The following is a 21,050-nucleotide window of genomic DNA, read 5'->3' on the forward strand; positions in this document are numbered from 1 at the left end:
TAAGTGGGAGCAATCCTCAGGGGAGCAAGATATAGCTTCACAAAAGGAGGTGTCGTCCAAATTATTTATGTAGTCATTAATCGCCGCGAATTTGAAATAAAAATATACACAATGTATCTACAACAAAAACCTCAAGCCAAGACGCAATAATTTTAATCAAAATAAATAATGTAAATCGATATACAATATAAGTTTTAGTTAGCGGTGTATTATAAATGGTTTTAATTTTACGATCCTTAAAAAATAATACTATATACGTTACATAAGTGTCAAACACAGTAAAAAAGCAGATGAGCATTAGGCCGGAATAAAAATTTGTCACCAGAAAACAATAATTAATCCTTAGTGAGTTTATGACGGAAATTTGATAAAATGCAATTTGTGTGTCAAATAAATAATTTGGACATAAAATTAAGTTATTCGAGTAAGATGAATAAATACTCACAAACAGGTCCAATAACTTAGATCGATAGATTTTTAACATAAACTGTTTCAAGTTATAAGTATAGTTTAAGTCATTTTCTGGTACCAAAAATCTAGTGAAACGACATTTATCTTTATGTAACTGAGCTTTGAATAAAAAATGATAAATGAGGTTATAACTTGACTTACCAGAAATATCATGATTTATAAAATTAAATCTCAAGGCCCCGTAACCGTCGAACACACATGATGAAGATGACTGAATTTTAATTTCCACCAAACACAAAGCAATTGAAAAATCTATAATTATTGTATTTAGTATCAAATAAAAATCCATAATTAACTTCGTTGATTTTTTGCCAAACATATTATACCACAGTATTAGTGAAGAGACCGAAATCTGTTTTAGATGTTTAACAAACTGCAATTCAAATAAATGATTTAATAAGACTTTAGTGTAATATATATGTAATGTCACCACAAAACTATTGAAGGCTATAAAGGCTACAAATAATATTATAATGCACTCAAACTGTAATGTTAAACGCTTGTTTTGAATGATGAAGAAATTTATAATTTTACGATTTGTGTAGTTAAACATGGTAATTGTATCTTCTGTAATTGCAATAGGGTACGGAATGTAATAAGTAACTATGTGAGTTAGTGCGGGTAGACGTAAAATACTTTTACAATGTTGAAAGATTGTGGTAAGGATTTGGATACACTGAGAAAAGTACATTAAAAATATATCAAAGACTTTAAAATACATTATTGGAAAACTAAACACTACAAATGTAAATTGGCACAAGTGATATAGTCAGGTTGACTTTAACTTTAACAAATCAGAGTCCGTTTTAATTTCATAGCGAGGGTTACCTTCAGATTTACGCACAAAAATTCTTCCCTTATTAGTCCAACAGAATTTGAAACCTAATTCTTTACTTTTGTTACGCGCTACAGCAAATAGCCTTCTGTCTTTGTCTGTTAAACTCTCAGATACAAATATTGGTGAGCTTGGACCAGGTAGTCCTATAGACGAGGAGGTTAATTTTTGTGAATTATCTTTGTTATACTGTTTCACTGCACTTAGAATGTTATTTCTAGTTAACACGGATGTAAAGTCTGCAATAATTGTTGAATTACCAGATTTTCCCTTAATTCGAAAGATATCCTTTATGTCATATTTTTGTAATTCGATATTTAATGCATTACTCATTCTTTGAACAATATCAAATAAATCTTGTTGTGTCTCAGACTTTATTTGTTGTGCTTGAGGTAAGTTACGAAACTCCAAAACTGTGAACTTCGCCTTTTTTTGCATATCATCAATTCTATTATCTAAAGTAGAAATGTGTAGCAATTGTTCACGCCTTTCTTTATCAATACAAGAGAGTTTTTCTTTGATATCTTCATACTGTTGTGACAAAAAATTGATAGACTTTTCTAATTCTATATTTTGGTTTTGTATTCCAGTTAACTGTTGTTTCAACTCAGCAATTTCAGTTCTCATAGCTTGGAATGTCGTATCTTGATCCTTTTTCCAAGTAGTAAGCATAGCAAGTAGTTCTTCTTTCAAAGATTTCTCCTCGGAGGAGTGAACATCGGTACGAAGCCTCTTTTGCCTTCTTCCAATTAAGGTATTTTCGGGATCAAGTCTAGTAATATCATTTTCAGACGAGACATGGTGCACTTTGTTTCCGGGTGGAGATCTTTGTACTTTAGACATTTTTGACAAAAGTCCGTAGTTTAAGTAGTCAAGGTAAACCGGTTTTATAGAAGCGGCGCAGCAAAATACACGTCTGAACACTAACACAATCCGAGCGGAAGAGAAGAATAGAATTTCAAGGTGGCGTGATGGCAATACGGTCACGTCATGGAGTAAATACGACGATTTTGGTATCTTTGGACCTTGCTAAAGAAGTGTCACTTCTGCCACGTGTGCTTGGCACACAAGCTCTTCTTTTGATATCATATGTTTAAATATGCTTTGAAACATTAATCTATATTGTTATGATATCTGGGTTCATGTTTAAATTTGAATTTCTTTGCACGAATTTAACTTGTAAATAGCTCATAAAATTTGTAATTATAATTAATATTAACTTAAAATTATTGCTTAAAATATTTTCTTGAGTTTTTCTAATTCAATAATGCAAAAGATAGAATCATTTCACATAAAAAATTCTTAAAACGACGAACCGCAGTTTCTTTTAAATTGGACCAATAATTGCAATAACAATCAAACAAATAATAGAATGTAAGATAAAATTATCACAGTGTAAAGATATATATCATTGCAATCTTAATTTTTCAATTAAAGTTATTTTAAGAGTAATTATGTAGTAATTTATGTTCATAAATTATATGTATAGTTAATAAATATTGAGTTACTTTATTTCATTCATAGATTATACATATACCTATAGGTACATTATATTGGAACATTCTGTGTAGGTAGCTCTTGTTTTAGAAAGTGTGAATATTTTTATTTCGGAAATTGTGTGCCCGCCAAAATAAAACATTTATTTATCGAAGCAGAAGTCGCGGGTGCCAGCTAATTAACAATAATTATGTGGCAAAAATAACAAGAAAATTTATTATGTATTACATTCAAACACATGCAAATTTATTCATTGGAATAATTTAACTACACCATGAAAATAAATAAAATATGAAACTATGTTAACACATCGAAAATTTATAATAAAAATAAGTATATTCTTTAAAGTACCTATGCAATAACTTTTTACACAACATTTAAAATAAAAATGTAGTTAATGTACTTACTACAGTTAACAATTAATAACCGCCTTTCCTTCACTGTTAAATTCAACCTTGATACATATAGTAATTTTATGTTTACGCAATCAAAAACAAACCATGATAAACCCAAGATTAGTGTAACTATGGACTTATTGTTATCGTTTAAATGTATGATACAAAAGACTTATTAGAATGATTCATATTACTAGTAGTTTGTCCCGGGCAAACCCGGGATAAAGGCAGAATAAAATATAGCTTTTTTTATACATAAATATTAAATATCTAAATAATCTGCTCTTAGTGAAATAAGGCTAGAATTGGTTCAGATCTTTTGGATGTATCGCGTGGTATCGCTACTTATTAAAAGTACAAATATTTCCTCAAGTCATTATTATACATATAGATTTGAGTATTAAAAGCTCAGATCAGGTCAAAAATATTATCATTGTTATCTTAATATGAAGAACAATCTTTAAAAAAATTAGTTAGTCATTGGAAAACTCTACACAATGAAAAACTATTCTTTGTTCAGTTGTCCTATTTTTCGTTCCATGAGACTAGTTACAATGATGTAACTGAGAATGCACTTATGTTTGCACTCGAACACACTCGTGTAATTGTAAAGTGTACCTAGCATATTCTTCCGTACATATTATAATATGAGACAAACAGACGGTCAAATAGTCACTGTTTTCTTTCTTCACTTCATTTGACAATTTTCACTGATATTCAATATATTTTATTTTTTTCTTAAAAGTAAGGAATAAATGCTCATGCAGTTTTCGAATTTTGATGTGACTAACGGATGTAGAAATTAATATTTGAACTTTATAAAATTAATTTCTATAAGGATAAAAATCTTTTGACGTACCAAAAATTACGCACGTACCTACATAATTTATTTTTCACATTATTACATCAATTATCCAATTAATCAAATTTGAAAAAAATAATGTAAATTTTGAAGGGCAGCAACGTTAAACATAACTTTTAACAACGAACCTAAATTTGCAATTCATAAGCTAGCGTAATGATTCGTAGTACTATTAACTATTCATTCATAAGTACAAAGCATAATTTGGTTATAATACATACAAATTTACTCTATCATCATATTATTACTGACTTATTTCTCTCCATTTTTCTCTTCATTATTTCTTTACAGTTACCTACAAAGGCATAGTTCAATATAATAAATAGTGAATATTTCATATTAAATAAAAATATACTTTTATCAAAACGTAAGGCATATCTAAATGTAGTTCATAAAACTGGTTTAAGGCAATTAATTATAGGTGATATTATGATTGATTCAATATGTAATAGTGAACTTTGTAATTATAATAAGCGATCGCTTTTCAACGTTTGCCCATTCTCTTTCATATATATTTGATGGATGACCACGTATTGATGTAACATTTGCCCTAAAATTGAACGCAATTTTAATACAATATACGATTATGGCTTATAACTATGTTCCAATTCTCACAGCTGGTGAAAAGTGTTCGCTTTTACTGGCGAACATTTGGCCATTTTTGCCCAACGTATGGCATACGTAACCTTACATCTATGTTAACAAATACGCGAAAATAGTTACACGTGTTACGTATATGTATTAGGTGTTTATTTCTGTAATAGCGGTAGAGATTTGCCACGTTTACTTGTAGATTGTTGGAATTCAGAACATAATCCGCATACAAATAAAAGGTGTAAAACGCAAAAAACTTCCCAGTGTTAATTAGATGCGCTAGGTTCTTCTCCAGCCAAGAGTCAAGAAAGTATTGTTATTGAATCATTATCATACATATAACTAATGTTAGAAATGCGAAATTGTGTATGACTGTCTATCTGTTACGCTTGACGACAAAACTACACCATCGATTAGGGTATAGTATGAAATAACCTAGGAAATTTGAAAACCTGATTGAAAACCTAGGATAGAATATATCCTACTTTATTAATCAAAAATTAATTTTAATTTTATTGCACGCAGGTGTGCGGTGTACAGCTAGTAGTTCATAATATATTATGTATGTCTTACTACCTATATCTTATCAGATATTGAAAGGTGGTGATAAATTGGCAGTAGTTTCTGAGTAGCCCTCAAGCCAAAATTGTCATAAATTTTAGTTTGATATCAGTTTTTCATAAAGTTAAACTCTAAACGTAGACCACAGCTGTAATTTCATTACAATTAAATATAATTTGCCACACCTGACGACGTTTTAAACTGAACTAAGTATGTTTTAAAACGCAGAAAATTGGAATTACTCCCTAATCCACAACACTATATACCGCTAAACGAGCATGCATTCCTCTGCTGCAATGTGCAATTCCTCATATGAATTCAAAAAATACTTTATATAGGTACCAATTTTGTAATACATATCAACAAAGATCAGTGTTGGTATTATTTGCAAATCGCTCACGTGAACCGAATCAAAAGCAAGCAAATCATTGTATAAATTCTAGACTCACATTAAGAAATGCTTACACATCCACTCTTATGTAATGAAATAGTAATGATTGAACGTATTGTAAAATAAAATACTCAATTAGATATATTCATACTGTTACCTACTGATTCTTTTAGAAACCAATTAAAGTGCGTGAGAAAGTCATTGTGCAAAAGATCGATTGCCAAAAGTTAACCTAATTAATATTAGGTACCTACTACTAGTTAAAATAATAATACATTTAACTTGCAACTTTTAAACATTTTGCATCATTTACTAACACAGAAAGGTAAAAAAAAGTTGTTTTTATTTGAATTCACTCGCAGACACCTACAGAATACGTTCTACGTGAACGTATTCTGTAGGTGTTAGGTGTTCTTTGTTTTTTATACGCGATTAAAATAATTTATCTCCGCATAAAACTGTAAAGCAACAAAACAGCCAATAAAAAGTAAGTATATCATATTAGGTATCAAATTAATGAAAACAAGAATAAACTTTGTTTTATCATTTCCTTGTAATCTTGAATTAGGCTCTTACGAGTTGCAACAAAAAAACCGCAGCAAATTGCTCCAAAATTACAACTCCATCGTTTAGTTAACAGCAATATTGTTCTCGAAACATCGACTCAAGGCAATTATGTTCCACTTAATGTCCCCTATTAGCTTCAATTTCCTCTGTACGCTTACCTCCTCTAAATTGATTTATGGATCCTGCGAATCGTCGGCAATAAATAGTTAAACTATGGTTAAAGTATTGCATATTATTGATATTATAATTAGTGTTCTCAGACCGCGACGCAATATATGTTGTGAAAGGTATACCGTATGAAATAAAAGTAAGAGAACTATAAATCTTTTTATTTTTGTTTTAAGCGTTGTGTAAGTTCATAATGTAACATTTAAAACACGTTCATCCAAATGTTCCCCGAATTCAATAATTACAACATTATATTTTGCACGTCTTTATGGAATTTGTGCTACTTGAAATAACGATTCTTATGCTAATAATGTTATTAACCTAACAATGCTAACTGCAGACACAATAAATTTAAAACTCAACAAACCATTTCAAACTGCCTTAAATACCAGAAGGTCCTACAGTCTTGAGTCTAACAACATTGTCTGTACCTACCTACTTAATTTTATCTTGAAAAACACATTCATTAACATCTAATACGGTAATACCTAGTAGTACCTACGTATAGTAAAAGTTTATTTTAATTTAATCCTATGTAGACCTATTATAATAAAAAACTAATTATAAACACCATATAATATTATATCGTTAATAATATTTTCAACTGAAAATAAATGTGACTATCTCTAATATATAAAAATCAATGCCACTTTTCGTTGTAATTCCATAACTCGAGAACGGCTGAACCGATTTCGATAATTCTTTTTTTATTATATTCCTTGAAGTACGAGGATGGTTCTTATGTAGAGAAAACGTTAATATGTACCACGGGCGAAGCCGGGGCGGACCGCTAGTATAATATATTATGTTATTATATTATATGCTACTAAAAGGCCCTCTATCGTCAATATAAGGAAGGTGGCAATAGTTACGAGTCTAACACCCACATGGTGATTACACTAATGTCTTGACGGCATTTGTTTCTTATAACGCCTAATAGATGGCGCGACTTTTAGAAATTATGAATGTAGAGAAGATTTCGCGTAATTTTTTTATCAATACTATTATTTAAAGTCAATATAACTTGAGATAATTCTCAAAATAAATAATGTTTAAATAAAAGAATATTGGTTCCCATTTGCCCTTAAAACGTGAAAAGTTTACAAATATAATAATTATGTATAATTTTCCAGTTTAAATCGATGTACTAGAATTCGATATTCGATTAGAATTGTTTCTATACAGATAGGTACATTTTTTTGGTTAAATCTAAGTCCGTCACCTTTTCCTAGAAAAAATACTGAAATAGAATTAAAAACCTTCAGTGCACATTACTCAAATAAATATGTCCGTGTTTGAGTCATTAAAACGAACTCCCGAAATTGCAGATTTACTTTTTTGTAGTGGTCTTGTAATGTATTTAGTGAAATACATTCATTAATAAGTAAAATGAATAAAATAACTACATAGTTAACGCCTATACCTACAACGTTTAACAAAACAATTATTTGTACATATAACATTTTTATTATAAGAAGCCGAGGAGAAAAATCTTACCTAAAAACTGGGTTGTCTTTGAACATCCGTTTTCTTATGCTTATTTTGTAACATTATATAAAACCTTCAAACGGCCAAATTTCATCATAATATGCGTTGTGTGAAAACAAGCTCTTTTCGTAATATTGCCATGAAAATTTTCAAGATGATAGAGTTTAATTATTAAGATATAATGACTCAATTTAAGATCGAAGAAGTTAAAAGAAGTAAAGAACGAAGGTATACCTTATAATATTTTTAAGTATCTTTGCTCTGTGTCTTTCTTTATAAGTTAAAATCTGTTTTGACAAAAAAGTAGAGCACACCTCATTGTTCTTATTATGTCTCCGATTATTTTGCAACAAATTCATGTTATTGTGTTAAATTTTCTTAATTTATTTTCATCTTGACCGTGTAAGAGAAAATGTTTATGCGCATTATGTTTTTGGTCCTTGGAGATGTTGATTTCTTATCAATGTTCTCCTTCAGCTAAAGCTATAAAAATCATTCTAAATTTGTCTCTAAATATACCTCGCCATACCTAATCACTTAACAATTTAAATCTATCACTGCTAAGTTATTGTATAGTGTATACATCAAGGAAAAGGTGAACTGTTCGCATAATTTTGTAAATCAGTTTGCTGTCAATGAGGAACTCTGAACTAACGTCTATTGGCTTTATCTTCGCCTCCTCTCCTTTTGATTAAATGTATGGAAAATTAAGTAAAGTAGGTGCTGGTAAACTACAAACTACATACAAACTAAATTGTTTATAGTCAAATTTGAGATAATTCAAATTATACATCGTACCTCATTTCAAAGGCAGGAATAACAAATCAAACGATAGATTTGCAATGTGCAATTCTGTAATGATGAAAGCCTAGGACCGTAGGACGATAAGTACTCATAATTCAAGTTACAATTTCAAGCAAATTAAATTCTCTTAAAATCCCTTTAGAGGTATAGTTCTTTGTCTATCTTTTTCCTTCTTAGTCGTATGATACTTTGATACAGTATCGTAAATAACAATTTAATGAGGTTTATCGTTCTGTAGGAATATGTATATTATCTACGCGTTCACCGAAAACTTCAATTAATACTTCTCACATTATTACGTTACTTAAGCCTGTTTGTACAGAAAATCTTTGTGAGAGGCCATTTTAACAATGGGACAATACTTGCTTTGTTTCCACATTTGTATGCCTAATATTATCGGCACGCACACTTAAATGTGCAATGTTTTGATAATTTTAGTTTTAGATGCTTTTGAAATTAATTCAGAAAAAATTACATTTAAATATAAAATTAATTAATTTAAAATTAATTCAGAAAAAGTGTCAATGATCATAATCCACCAATTAATATTCTTATGACTCACAATATTTAAGTTTGAATGGCCTTTACCATAATTATTTTGCCTCGAAAATGTGAATAGTTTATTATTTCTTTAACAAAAAAACCCCCTTTTTATATTAAAAAATTCACCAGTATTTAAGGAATCCTTCGATTTTCCTAAAATTGCATACTACTGTAACATTTTAGTACAAATAAATCTGTAAAAGTGAACAAACCATAACTTTGAACTAACCATTTAATGATGTGACAAATGATCTCGAAAATTAAATATTTGCGTTGTTAATCATGTCAAGAGTACTCGTGTGTAAGTGTTACCTATTTATTTAATAGGTTTATAATTTCTCCGTTACATCACGAATGTGAGCTAATGCCCCAAATTATTTGTAAGCTTGACCTTCACCGACATGACTTTTATATAATGGGTTTTAGATGACTCGACAATTAGTAAAAGTTTGCGAATGATCATACTAATATATACCTACCTATACATATACTACATGGCTACGATTTTAGATATATCATTATGTTAATTTAGAACTTACGTGCTTTAGTTAAGAGTAGGTAAATAAATATAAAAATGTTTCTATTGTTTAAAACTTTCAAACATGCTACTAGTCGTAATTATAACAAAATCAGATGTTTTGCGCGAAGTGACAGTAATACCCACCTCAACGCTTCGCTTATGAGGCGTGCAAAAAAGTGTGATATAATTATGTAATTTATAGTAGTAGATTGTTATTGGTAGGTTATCATTCAATTCTAATTGAAATTAAAAATGCTACTAGATTGAGATAACTATATCAGTTCAGATTTCAAAAGAATTATTATCAAACTTGTGTCAATCACCAAATATTTAGTACGCCCAACAATTCACAAGAACGAAGGTCAACGCCTTGTTCACAATAACAATAATTACCATTTTTATTTGCGTCTTGACCTTCCAAATAAACATAACTTCCTATTCGAAAATAAAACCTTTCACTATTTTATAATTTTTTATTTATTTCATATTTTACAGTCAACTTAACCTAGAAATGGTAACCTTTACATCACAACGTACATGTACTCCTATGCAATCACGTAGTACACTTATTTTACATGACATCTCAAAGAATGACAGTATAAATATACAAGAGGATAGTTTGCTGGTGTCCCGGCCGTATCTGGCGAGATATAAATAGCACTGGTGAGATTAGCGTATGAATAGTTTAAAGCTATATAATTATTAATACCCTAGTGTTCGTAGTATGAGCCTCCGTATCCGCTGCTGTATGAGCTTCCGGAGCCGCTGCTGTATGAGCCTCCATAGCTGCCTCCGTAGCTACCGTGTCCCTGGTCGTGTCCAACGTAGACGGGTACTTTGACTGGGACTGGGACGGGCTTTTCAACTTCTACGGGGACGGGCCTCTCCACGTGAACGGGGTAGGGCCTGTCGACGGGAACCTTGACTGGGTAAGGGACGTGCCTCTCTACCTCAACTGGGACGTGCTTGTAGACTGGGTAGGGCTCTGGGACTGGAACCTTGACGGGCACGGGGTAGGGCTTGTCGACTGGGACGGGGTAGGGCCTGTCTACGGGAACGTGGACGGGGTAGGCGACTGGCTTCTCGACGTGGACGGGGACGGGCACTGGTTTCTCAACGGGGTATGGGGCGGGTACGTGAACTGGGTAGGGCCTGTCAACTGGGACTCTGACGGGATAACCGACGTGCTTCACCACTGGGTAGGGCTGAGGAACGGGCACTTTAACTTCGACTGGGTATGGCACATGTTTCTCCACGGGGTAGGGTTGGGGCACGGGCACCTTCACGGGGTAAGGTACGTGCTTCTCAACTGGGTAAGGTTGGGGCACTAAAACCTTAACGGGGTAAGGCCTGTCGACGGGAACGTGAACTGGGTAGGGAACCTTCCTTTCTACTGGGTATGGGGCAGGTACGTGAACTGGTACTTTCACGTATTCCTTGACGTGGACGGGTACGTGTTTTACCACTTCATAGGGCTGGGGTACGGGCACCTTCACGGGGTATGGGACGTGTTTCTCCACTGGGTATGGGACGGGTCTGTCGACTGGGTAGGCGACTGGCACTCCTTTAAGGAGGGTGATGGTCCTGGTGGTATCGGTTCTGCCGCCGAGGTCGATGCTGCCGTAGCCCTGAGCGAAACCTCCTTGGTCACCCAAGTTGTAGGCGCCACCGAGACCGTTTCCGTGACCGATGTATCCTACGTCGAGCCCGCTGATGCCATAACCGTATCCCAAGTTTAAGAGACCACGTTTGTCTAATTTCTTCTCTAGTGGTTCAGCCTTCTGCTCCGTCGACTTCTCGCTGGCAGCAACTGCTGCTACCAGCAAGAGAGCTATATAAATCTGAAAAAGAAAAAAAAATGGATTTAAAACCTAAGGATACATAATATAATTTGGACAGTTATGATATAATCTGTTAATATTGTCGTTATTAAATAACAATTCATAGGTCATGTTCAATAACGATGTTATATTGTTGAATACAATCAATCATAATACCTGACCCACGTGTTTCATAAGTTACGCAGTAGTTGCATTAGCGAATCATAACAAAAACTCAACCGTGTTTCGTGACCGCTACTGCGTTAACTCAATAGAATGTTTAAAACACATTAATTATCTTGTTAACAGAGATACAGGCCAGTTATACGGAAAACTTTTAAAATTGCTCATTTTCCACTCTAACTTCTAATTAAAGAGGTTAAGCAAGAGTTGCATTGTCCTGTTTATAACATGTAATGTGCATAATTACGCACTACGTGTGCATAACGGTTACGGTTAGATAATGTCGGTGGATTCTATTTAACGCAAATTCTAAATATGCAATATATTGCATTATAGTGCGATCAGCCTATTATTATCTCTAAGATCTCATATCAAAAGAGACGCATTATTTTAAAATATAACAAATATGTATAATGTATATGTTTACAAATGAAGAAATGCACTACGTAACTCTTAAGGACGCTATAACGTATTTTTACAAAAACACGCTGTTTTTCGGTACCATTTTAACTTAAAGCAATTACACGTGAGAACATAGTAATATCTTAATTTAAAGATAATATATTCAGCTCTACGTTCATCTTATAAAAATTGTACGACGTCATACAAAATTGTCGCTGAAATACGTTTTTTCCATCACAATAAACGCATAAAATGCAAAAAAATGGGGTCTAAACCGGTACCATTTTAGGAAAATTAAGAGCCTAATCTATCTTCTTAACTATATCTTATTGAGGGATATATAGTCCTTTATATATGGTGTAATTTTTATGAATCTAAATCAAAATTTTATTTCAATAATGAGCTAAATTAAAAATACTTGTCGATTTCTTCATACATTTTGTTCTCGCGGTTCGTCAGACCGCGCTCAGAAGCGCTCTTGGAAGGACGGGTGTATCGCTCCTCGTGCCAAAAATAAAAACGAAATAAAAAAGATTATTGTGCGTGCACTGTCTTTTTCGTGATTTGAAATATTTGATACTTTATATGAGTAAAGTTCTGTATAAGTTTCATATTCCAATTATTTGTTATTTAAAATTATGTTTTTAAAATTACCTTGCCTGAGATCCTCTTTTTTATGGGTTGTTGAATAGATTGGTGGGGTAAAACAATTCAAGATGGCGTCGACGAAAATTTGGCTTTTTTTCGTGATGGGTGTCATTTTCATAGTTTTTGGGGTAGCTATTACCGAATATGAGGTCAAAACTGAAATCCAAGATGGCGCCGACGAAAATTTTACATCTTTTCGTCATAGGTGTCATTTTCATGGTTTTTGGGGTAGCTATTAACGAATATGAGGTCAAAACTATAATCCAAGATGGCGCCGACAAAAATTGTACATCTTTTCGTCATGGGTGTCATTTTCATGGTTTTTGGGCTAGCTATTAACCAATATGAGGTCAAAACTGAAATCCAAGATGGCGCCGACGAAAATTTTACATCTTTTCATCATGGGTGTCATTTTCATGGTTTTTGGGGTAGCTATTAACGAATATGAGGTCAAAACTATAATCCAAGATGGCGCCGACGAAAATTTTACATCTTTTCGTCATAGGTGTCATTTTCATGGTTTTTGGGGTAGCTATTAACGAATATGAGGTCAAAACTATAATCCAAGATGGCGCCGACAAAAATTTTACATCTTTTCGTCATGGGTGTCATTTTCATGGTTTTTGGGGTAGCTATTAACCAATATGAGGTCAAAACTGAAATCCAAGATGGCGCCGACGAAAATTTTACATCTTTTCGTCATGGGTGTCATTTTCATGGTTTTTGGGGTAGCTATTAACGAATATGAGGTCAAAACTATAATCCAAGATGGCGCCGACAAAAATTTTACATCTTTTCGTCATGGGTGTCATTTTCATGGTTTTTGGGGTAGCTATTAACCAATTTGAAGTCAAAACTAAAATCCAAGATGGCGCCGACTAAAAATTTGACATCTTTTCATCATGGGTGTCATTTTCATGGTTTTTGGGATAGCTATTAACGAATATGAGGTCAAAACTATAATCCAAGATGGCGCTGACGAAAATTTGACATTTTTCGTGATGGGTGTCATTTTCATGGTTTTTGGGGTAGCTATTAACGAATATGAGGTCAAAACTAAAATCCAAGATGGTCGTCGAATTTCAAGATGGCGTCATGGTAATACTGTCGCGTTATGGAGCAAGGCGGCGATTTTGGTATCTATGAATCTCGCCCAAGAAGTTTCACTCCTGACACGTTTTCTCGGCACACACGTTCTTTTTTATTTTATTCTCTTTGTTTAAATGTTTTAGATAAACTTTTTTTTAAATAAAGTTTAGCGAATATATTTAAAGAATATATTTAAAAAGTTAATAATATCTGTCAGAATATTAACATTATTGCCACAGAGTTGCGTTTTATATTAAATTTCTAAATATGCATTTCAATGTTCTTTAAAATTGTTTTTTTTTTAAGACTTTCTACAAAACTGTGGTTGTTAACGTTTTTGTTATTTTATTTAAGTTTACTTTAAAGGAGTAAGAAAAATATACCTAATTATCGACGGTTACATTGGGGATTTGGTAATAGCTGACTCAAAAACTTTGAAAATGACACCCATGCCGAAAAGATGTAAAGTTTCGTCGACACCATCTTCGATTTTAGTTTTGACCTCATGTTGGTTAATAGCTACCCCAAAAACCATGAAAATGACACCAGTGTCGAAAAGATGTAAAATTTTCGTCGGCGCCATCTTGGATTTTAGTTTTGACCTCATATTGGTTAATAGATACCCCAATAACCATGAAAATGACACCCATGACGAAAATATGTAAAATTTTCGTCGGCGCCATCTTGGATTTTAGTTTTGACCTCATATTGGTTAATAGCTACCCCAATAACCATGAAAATGACATCCATGAAGAAAATATATAAAATTTTTGTCGGCGCCATCTTGGATTTTAGTTTTGACCTCATATTCGTTAATAGTTACCCCAATAACCATAAAAATGACACCCATGAAGAAAATATATAAAATTTTTGTCGGCGCCATCTTGGATTTTAGTTTTGACCTCATATTGGTTAATAGCTACCCCAAAAACCATGAAAATGACACCCGTGACGAAATGATGTCAAATTGTCGTCGGCGCCATTTTGGATTTTAGATTTGACCTCATATTGATTAATAGCGACTCCAACTCCTTGAAAATGACACCCATGACGAAAAGATTTCAAATTTTCGTCGGCGCCATCTTGGATTTTAGTTTTGACCTCATATTGGTTAATAGCTACCCCAAAAACCACCCACATTTGCAAATGTGTTTGCTACTTAGGAAAAGTTCAGATTTAAAGATATAGCTGTAATGTGAATGTGTGGTAACGAATTTAATTTATTTCATTCCGACTGTTTCTCGAAATAACATACATTTACTAAGAATTGCATACAATGCCGGGTTTAATATATTGCCGGTAACATAATATTATGTATGATAATAATTCTTAAAAAAGTATTTTATACATTTCTTAAAAAGCTTCGATATTGTATACAATAATACAATTCATATTCAAATTGTTGTAAAATAGTCACACTTTTTTAAGTTGGTTGAATACACTAAAATACTTATAAGGATCGTACCTACTAATAATAGTAACAAAATGAATTTTTAAAGTTCCCAGTAATCTTCTGGAATCAATTTCAATAAAAATATAAAAAAAAAATAATAATATCAAGTATGAAGATGGTCTATAAAATGGAATGCGCTATGTTTACGTCTTTTACGTGAGCGTGATGTTCCCGCGAACCACGTGGCGACGTTAGATACCTAAATTTGAGTAACGCAGATTTGTGACAGCGTCCTTAAGATGACCATAAGCGAACATCAAAAATAAAACGTATTTGGGCTTGCTTACACCATTGAAATACCAAACCATAGTAGAAAGGTACCTTAAATATATTATCATAACCAAATGTCAGCACGAAATAAGTACCAATCTCAGGCAATAAAGAGATGCAAAAAAGTTGTCAGAAGCGCTATAAAATCAATAAGTAATCACTTAGTAAGTTTTTACGTCTGCGATCCAATACCTTAATACAGTGTTTCGTAATATTGACTTCATAATAATCAGGTTAACAGATGTATTAAAGTGCTGCATATATTTGATTTGAATAAACTATCTTACATATTAATAACATATTTTGAACAATTAATAAAATTATCTACGGTTAAAAAGCTTTTGCACAAAGGACTAAAGTCGCCAAATAGTTTAGTAGAACGTCGTTTTATGTGTCTTCGAAAGAGCGACGTTGGAATAACGCGCCACAATGTCTTATAAAACGCCCTTTAGGTCCAAATCGAATGGCTATGGAAAAATATTCTTTGTTTTGACAGTTACGCTAATCAGTGAGTACATCGAACGAGGCCAAGCGATCGGGTTGCTCGTGGGATAATGTTGCTTCTTATGTCACTTTCGCAACACCTCGCCGGGGCTACTTACCCAACTTTATTCTTCACTTTACGTTGTTACGTGTGTGCTATAGATTTTTATAACGGCTCATTTAGACGTGCGATGCACAAATATAGAATTACATATCATTTCGTACTTCTTTATAGCACAATTTATGACTGTGTTACATAAGGATCATATCGTGTGCTACGGATTGTTTTGCAGACGTAAAGAGTATCTTTATGAAACCAAAAATCTTTGTAGATATCAATAAGAATAAACTTCCATTATTTGGTAACAAAAAATTGTCCTGTATGTTAATATAACTAATCGTATGTAGCTAAAGAAATGCTACGCAAACGATCCCGTTTAAAGTCATTAACATCCTGAGTTAACCTAGTCCTTTGGAAGTTGGTTATTGCTACATTTGCCTTCTTGGTCAAAGACTCGTATAACTTATAAACTTGTATAAGACTTAATGACTTTAGTTTAAAGGTGAATTAGTGATGTATCAACGCATTAGCCTCTACGGAATAACTTTACATACATTAAGCTTTTTACGAGATATTCTGCTTTGTTTTTAATACTAAGTCTATATTTGTAATTGTAAGCGTTTGAAACAAAGAAAGAAAATGAAAATATTTGTATTAAATTTGGATAAATTAATTAGAAAAGACTTGATAGGATACAATTTATAAATATGTAATACTTAGATGAAAACTATTTGGGTTAAATTTGCAATAGTCGACCTAATATTCGCGCATTCTTCACACTATTACGCTTAATAAACTTCCTCTTACGCAAATAACTGGATTTATACTACAGATGTAACTCTATACTAGGGCACTTTCTTCCTGGTCTGATATATCAGAACCTGTATTGATAGATAGTTAATTTTATGACGCAACGCAACGGGGTGTCCGCCTATTGTTACATATTCGCATAACCTATTTATAAATTAAAGGTAAGTTTAGTTTAGTTTTTGGAATGCGACTGCACTAAGTTTATTATTAACGATTAAAACTTTGTGAATCATAATAAGATTTAGATAATCAAAATCAGTTAAGCGCCGTTTACCTAATTTTTGCAAAAATAATTGTTACTGATTTAAGTTGGTAATCGATATGAACAATTGATACTTAATAATTTTGGATAATTTGATACGAATGACCGTGCTAATTTAATTAACCTAATTGACCGTTTTCAAAAATTCGACAAAGCGGCGACTTCAAAAAAGTGTTACATCCCGGTTTAACACTTGGCTAGAACACACATCACTTGAGCACAGGAGGCTGAACGCTTTTTTGAAGTCATCACTTTACACAACACTGCACTGCGCGACTTCACTCACCGTTGTTTTCATAATGCCTCTTAGACGGTGATGGAGTCGGGAATCGGACTGGATGCTATTCGGATAGTGCCTTGTGTTTTTATAGTTGGATATTTGGAAGCACTTTCGCCACTGCCCCCCTAAGAGCTGGAGTCGTAGCGGCCGGCCTGAGTCCTTCGTGCGTGATAGACGGTCAGGCGGGAGTTGCGGGCGGTCGACGCGCAGACCGATTAATATCATAATATATCATATTATATTAATATTTTTCAACTGATAGCTTGTGCGGTTCTCTATTACGGAGTTTGTAGTCGGTGCTCATGTTGATCTTTATCGTGGTATCAGCTAATTCAATTATTTTAACTCAAATTTAAATTAACAAAACATAATCAACGGAAATCCGCAATAATTATCCACAAACGACGTATTATTTTAGGAAGGTTTTACGTGAAAGATAAACATATTATATTTTCATTGTGTGAACAATATTTTTACAATATTACTTGCAATATTTCAAAGATTATTTTTCTCGTTCTAATGTATGTTGTTGTTTTTATTACCTAGGCACTATATTTATATGACCAAGGCTAAAGAATGTAAAATACATTTAAATATATAATTTAAGCAATTACTTCAAGTGGAAATATAGAGCTGTGCTATAATTATTGTGGCATAATTCGATCATGCATATAAAGCAAATCAACATTTCATACTAATCGTTATCTATATAATAAAATGTGTATTTGTTATTTCATAGAAAGCATAGAAAATCTTATCTATAGATTTCGTAATATACGGAATACGGAGAGAGTTATTAAATGCAAATTAATTCAAAAAAAATCTATATGTTACATTTTGTAATATCTACTAACTAACATAACCGGCACCCAATGCATCTCAATTATACTTCCGCATGGCTATCTTATTTGGAAGAAAAATTTTCACGAGCACGTTTTGCGTCAAAGAAAATCAATTTCCGGTTAACATAAAAACTTAAAGGTTAATGTTATAAAAGAAGGCTGTATTGTGGTATTTGTGGTTGCGATTAACCTCTCCAAAATTGAATTTAATTGTTCCAGAAGCTTTAATAATTCAATTATAGTATATACGACTAAATCGTTATCTTCATAACCTTCTATAAAAATTACTACAAGTACCTACTTATTATAATAAATGACTCTAAGTAGAGTAAAATCAATAACAATCTATCAATCAATTATATGAACTTTTGGGTACTCTATAACTATAAACATACATATTTACTATTAATCGAATAAAGTTTGTACTAAATATATACCTACAACTGTTACAGTAAAATAACAATAGCGCTACCGTCTACGACCGTAGCTTGTTTTATTTGACGTCCGTTTCTTAATCAAGATCTTTGCTTGATATATAGCCCAAGATAATGATTTTATCGTTATATTACCTAAATAAACGTAATTATACGTTTGCAAAATGTCAACTAAACGAGACACTTTAGATTACCGCTTTAATTTCGAACTGAATTCGTAATATTTTGAAATTAGCATAACATATGAAGGGTTACACTAATTTCGTTTTAGGTGCAAAAGACGAAATTATGAATAAATATCACCCTAGTTTAGACTGTTCTCAAAGAGAATAAGTAAAATACAAATAGTTTGTTTATTGCTAAAGTAGCTACATTGATGTATTCGTTAGCAGCAGTTTGTCGTAGGTCAACAACAACGGTCCAAAACCGTCCTTTTTTATAAAATTAAAAAAAGCTTATATTAGAACATAATGGTGAATGCAAAAGACATAATTTATTTCCTATTCTGTATATGTATAACTGCTTAACTTTCTTAATTGCACTTTCTTTCTAAATTAAACAGTGACATAAGAGATGCACCTGCCCTATTCACAGCTTTTACAATTTCGACACACAATCTACATTCTATATAAGCGTAGTTTTAGTGTAACAATATAGTGATAATGTACAACTACAACAACAACAAACAACGCTCTGTATATTATTCATGTATTAAATACCAACCATTTACAATCAAAGATACCATATCTATATTCCTATAACCAGTGTGATAAAGCTAAATACTAATCATATCTATCTACTTATAAGAAAAATCTCTACTTATAATAAAGCGAAAAAAATTTCCGCCACAAATAATTGCAAAACGTCATACGCGTAATGATTGCGAAGAATTCACGATATCAATATTATTATGGCCGAGTTCCACATTGGAAAGGTGCTCGATGCGACAATATGACCGGTTCTCTGACCATGAACTCTATCCCTAAATGGGTGCAGTGAACGCATGCACATATGGTAGTGGCAGGGTTAAGGGTTTATTGAGAAAGTTCTACGTAAGTTTGGATGGATTGGTTAATGTGTTGGTATGATTACTTCCTATAGTGCATTCTTGTTTTGTCAAAGTTTACGTGAGTTTTCAGGAATGTTTGCAGTATTTGCCAATCTGCCACAAATTGAAAACAAGGCGTAAGCACAGGAGCTTTCATTACCTGTAGAACTGAGATAAAGCGAATATTTAAGTTACATGATAATTAATTAGGAAATATATATTTTTTTATTTTGTATTATTCAATTAGACAATAAGAGAAAATTGTACCACGCATTCAATATTTACAAAAATATGCATAAAATTTCTAGAATTTTCTAACATTATTCAGCCGAGATTAAGATGCGGAATCCTACAAGGATCTATTTCATATCTGTTATAGATTTTTGAAGGTTACGTTTATCGCTTGCCGCTGACCACGTAGTGATTAATAATTACATAGTTTATGTAAATAGGTTCACGCAATCTAATTCAACGCATAATAACAATAGAGGCCGTGAACTTTATGCCGTTCGACCTAGTAACTGAGAGTGTTCCACGTAATAATTGTAATCTGCATTACAACACCTAATTACGGCATCTTTTGGATTTGTGTTTGTTTATGTGGATCGATATAATGCTGATTTTAATGCTTTATAAACCCCGCCCTACTTTTGGGCGGATATCTCGCCCTTGGTGGTAATGCACTTAGCGCATACAATAGTAATTAATTTAATGCATTTGAAGAGATTATTTTTTAATTTTCTTTGTCGATATCAATCTCAAATATCCTTAGAAATAACTTTTGTTAGGCTTAACATGTCGATAAATGGTCCCAAAGAGAATAACATACACATTTTAGTTTTTATTAAAAATCATAGATCAATTCAAAAAATATTGACATAAACTAAAAGCGAGAGAGAGGAATATAATTATTATAGTCTAGCTGTTGCCCGCAGCTTTGCTTGCGTGGAAAAGATAAATTTTCATGGTATAAGTTTTCATCCCCTATTTTACCGGATGAATTTTAAAATCCTTTCTTAGGGGACGCCTACGTGTTGCGGAAGAATTCTAACAAATACCCGCGGCCCCCTCATTAAAGCGGCTCGACGGAACACAGTGGGGTTTTAGTCGGTAAGAATCCGACATAACCCACGGCTCCTTCCCCGGGGGCCGTGGGTATCTTTGGAAGATTTCCCCACTATAAAAAAAGGGGGGACGCCTACGTTATGACATCTACCTGTATGCCAAATTTCTGCCCGATACGTCCAGTGGTTTTGATCACTATATCAG

At 32.7% G+C, this 21,050-nt stretch overlaps 2 protein-coding genes across 2 annotated transcripts in view; one reads left to right on the forward strand and one right to left on the reverse strand.

Annotated features, from left to right (window-relative positions):
• The window catches only part of LOC123693399 (angiotensin-converting enzyme), a 102,646-nt gene that overhangs the window by 53,874 nt on the left and 27,722 nt on the right, over positions 1–21,050 (forward strand). The window lies entirely within an intron of this gene.
• LOC123693400 (skin secretory protein xP2-like) lies at positions 10,156–17,697 on the reverse strand. Its single transcript, XM_045638478.1, has 2 exons — positions 17,464–17,697; positions 10,156–11,537 (listed from the first exon to the last, which is right to left on the reverse strand). Exons 1-2 carry the CDS (start codon positions 17,680–17,682, stop codon positions 10,407–10,409), a joined length of 1,350 nt encoding a protein of 449 aa, XP_045494434.1. The 5' UTR covers positions 17,683–17,697; the 3' UTR covers positions 10,156–10,406.

This window comes from Colias croceus, chromosome 7 (assembly GCF_905220415.1).
Source record: "Colias croceus chromosome 7, ilColCroc2.1".
Lineage (NCBI taxonomy): Eukaryota > Metazoa > Arthropoda > Insecta > Lepidoptera > Pieridae > Colias > Colias croceus.

Coding starts and splice junctions, on each gene's coding strand:
- LOC123693400 (XM_045638478.1), bottom strand. CDS start 17,682: ATGATATTAATCGGTCTGCGCGTCGACCGCCCGCAACTCCCGCCTGAC. Junction 11,538..17,463: donor GAGGCATTATGAAAACAACG/GTGAGTGAAGTC, acceptor TTTCTTTTTCAG/ATTTATATAGCTCTCTTGCT.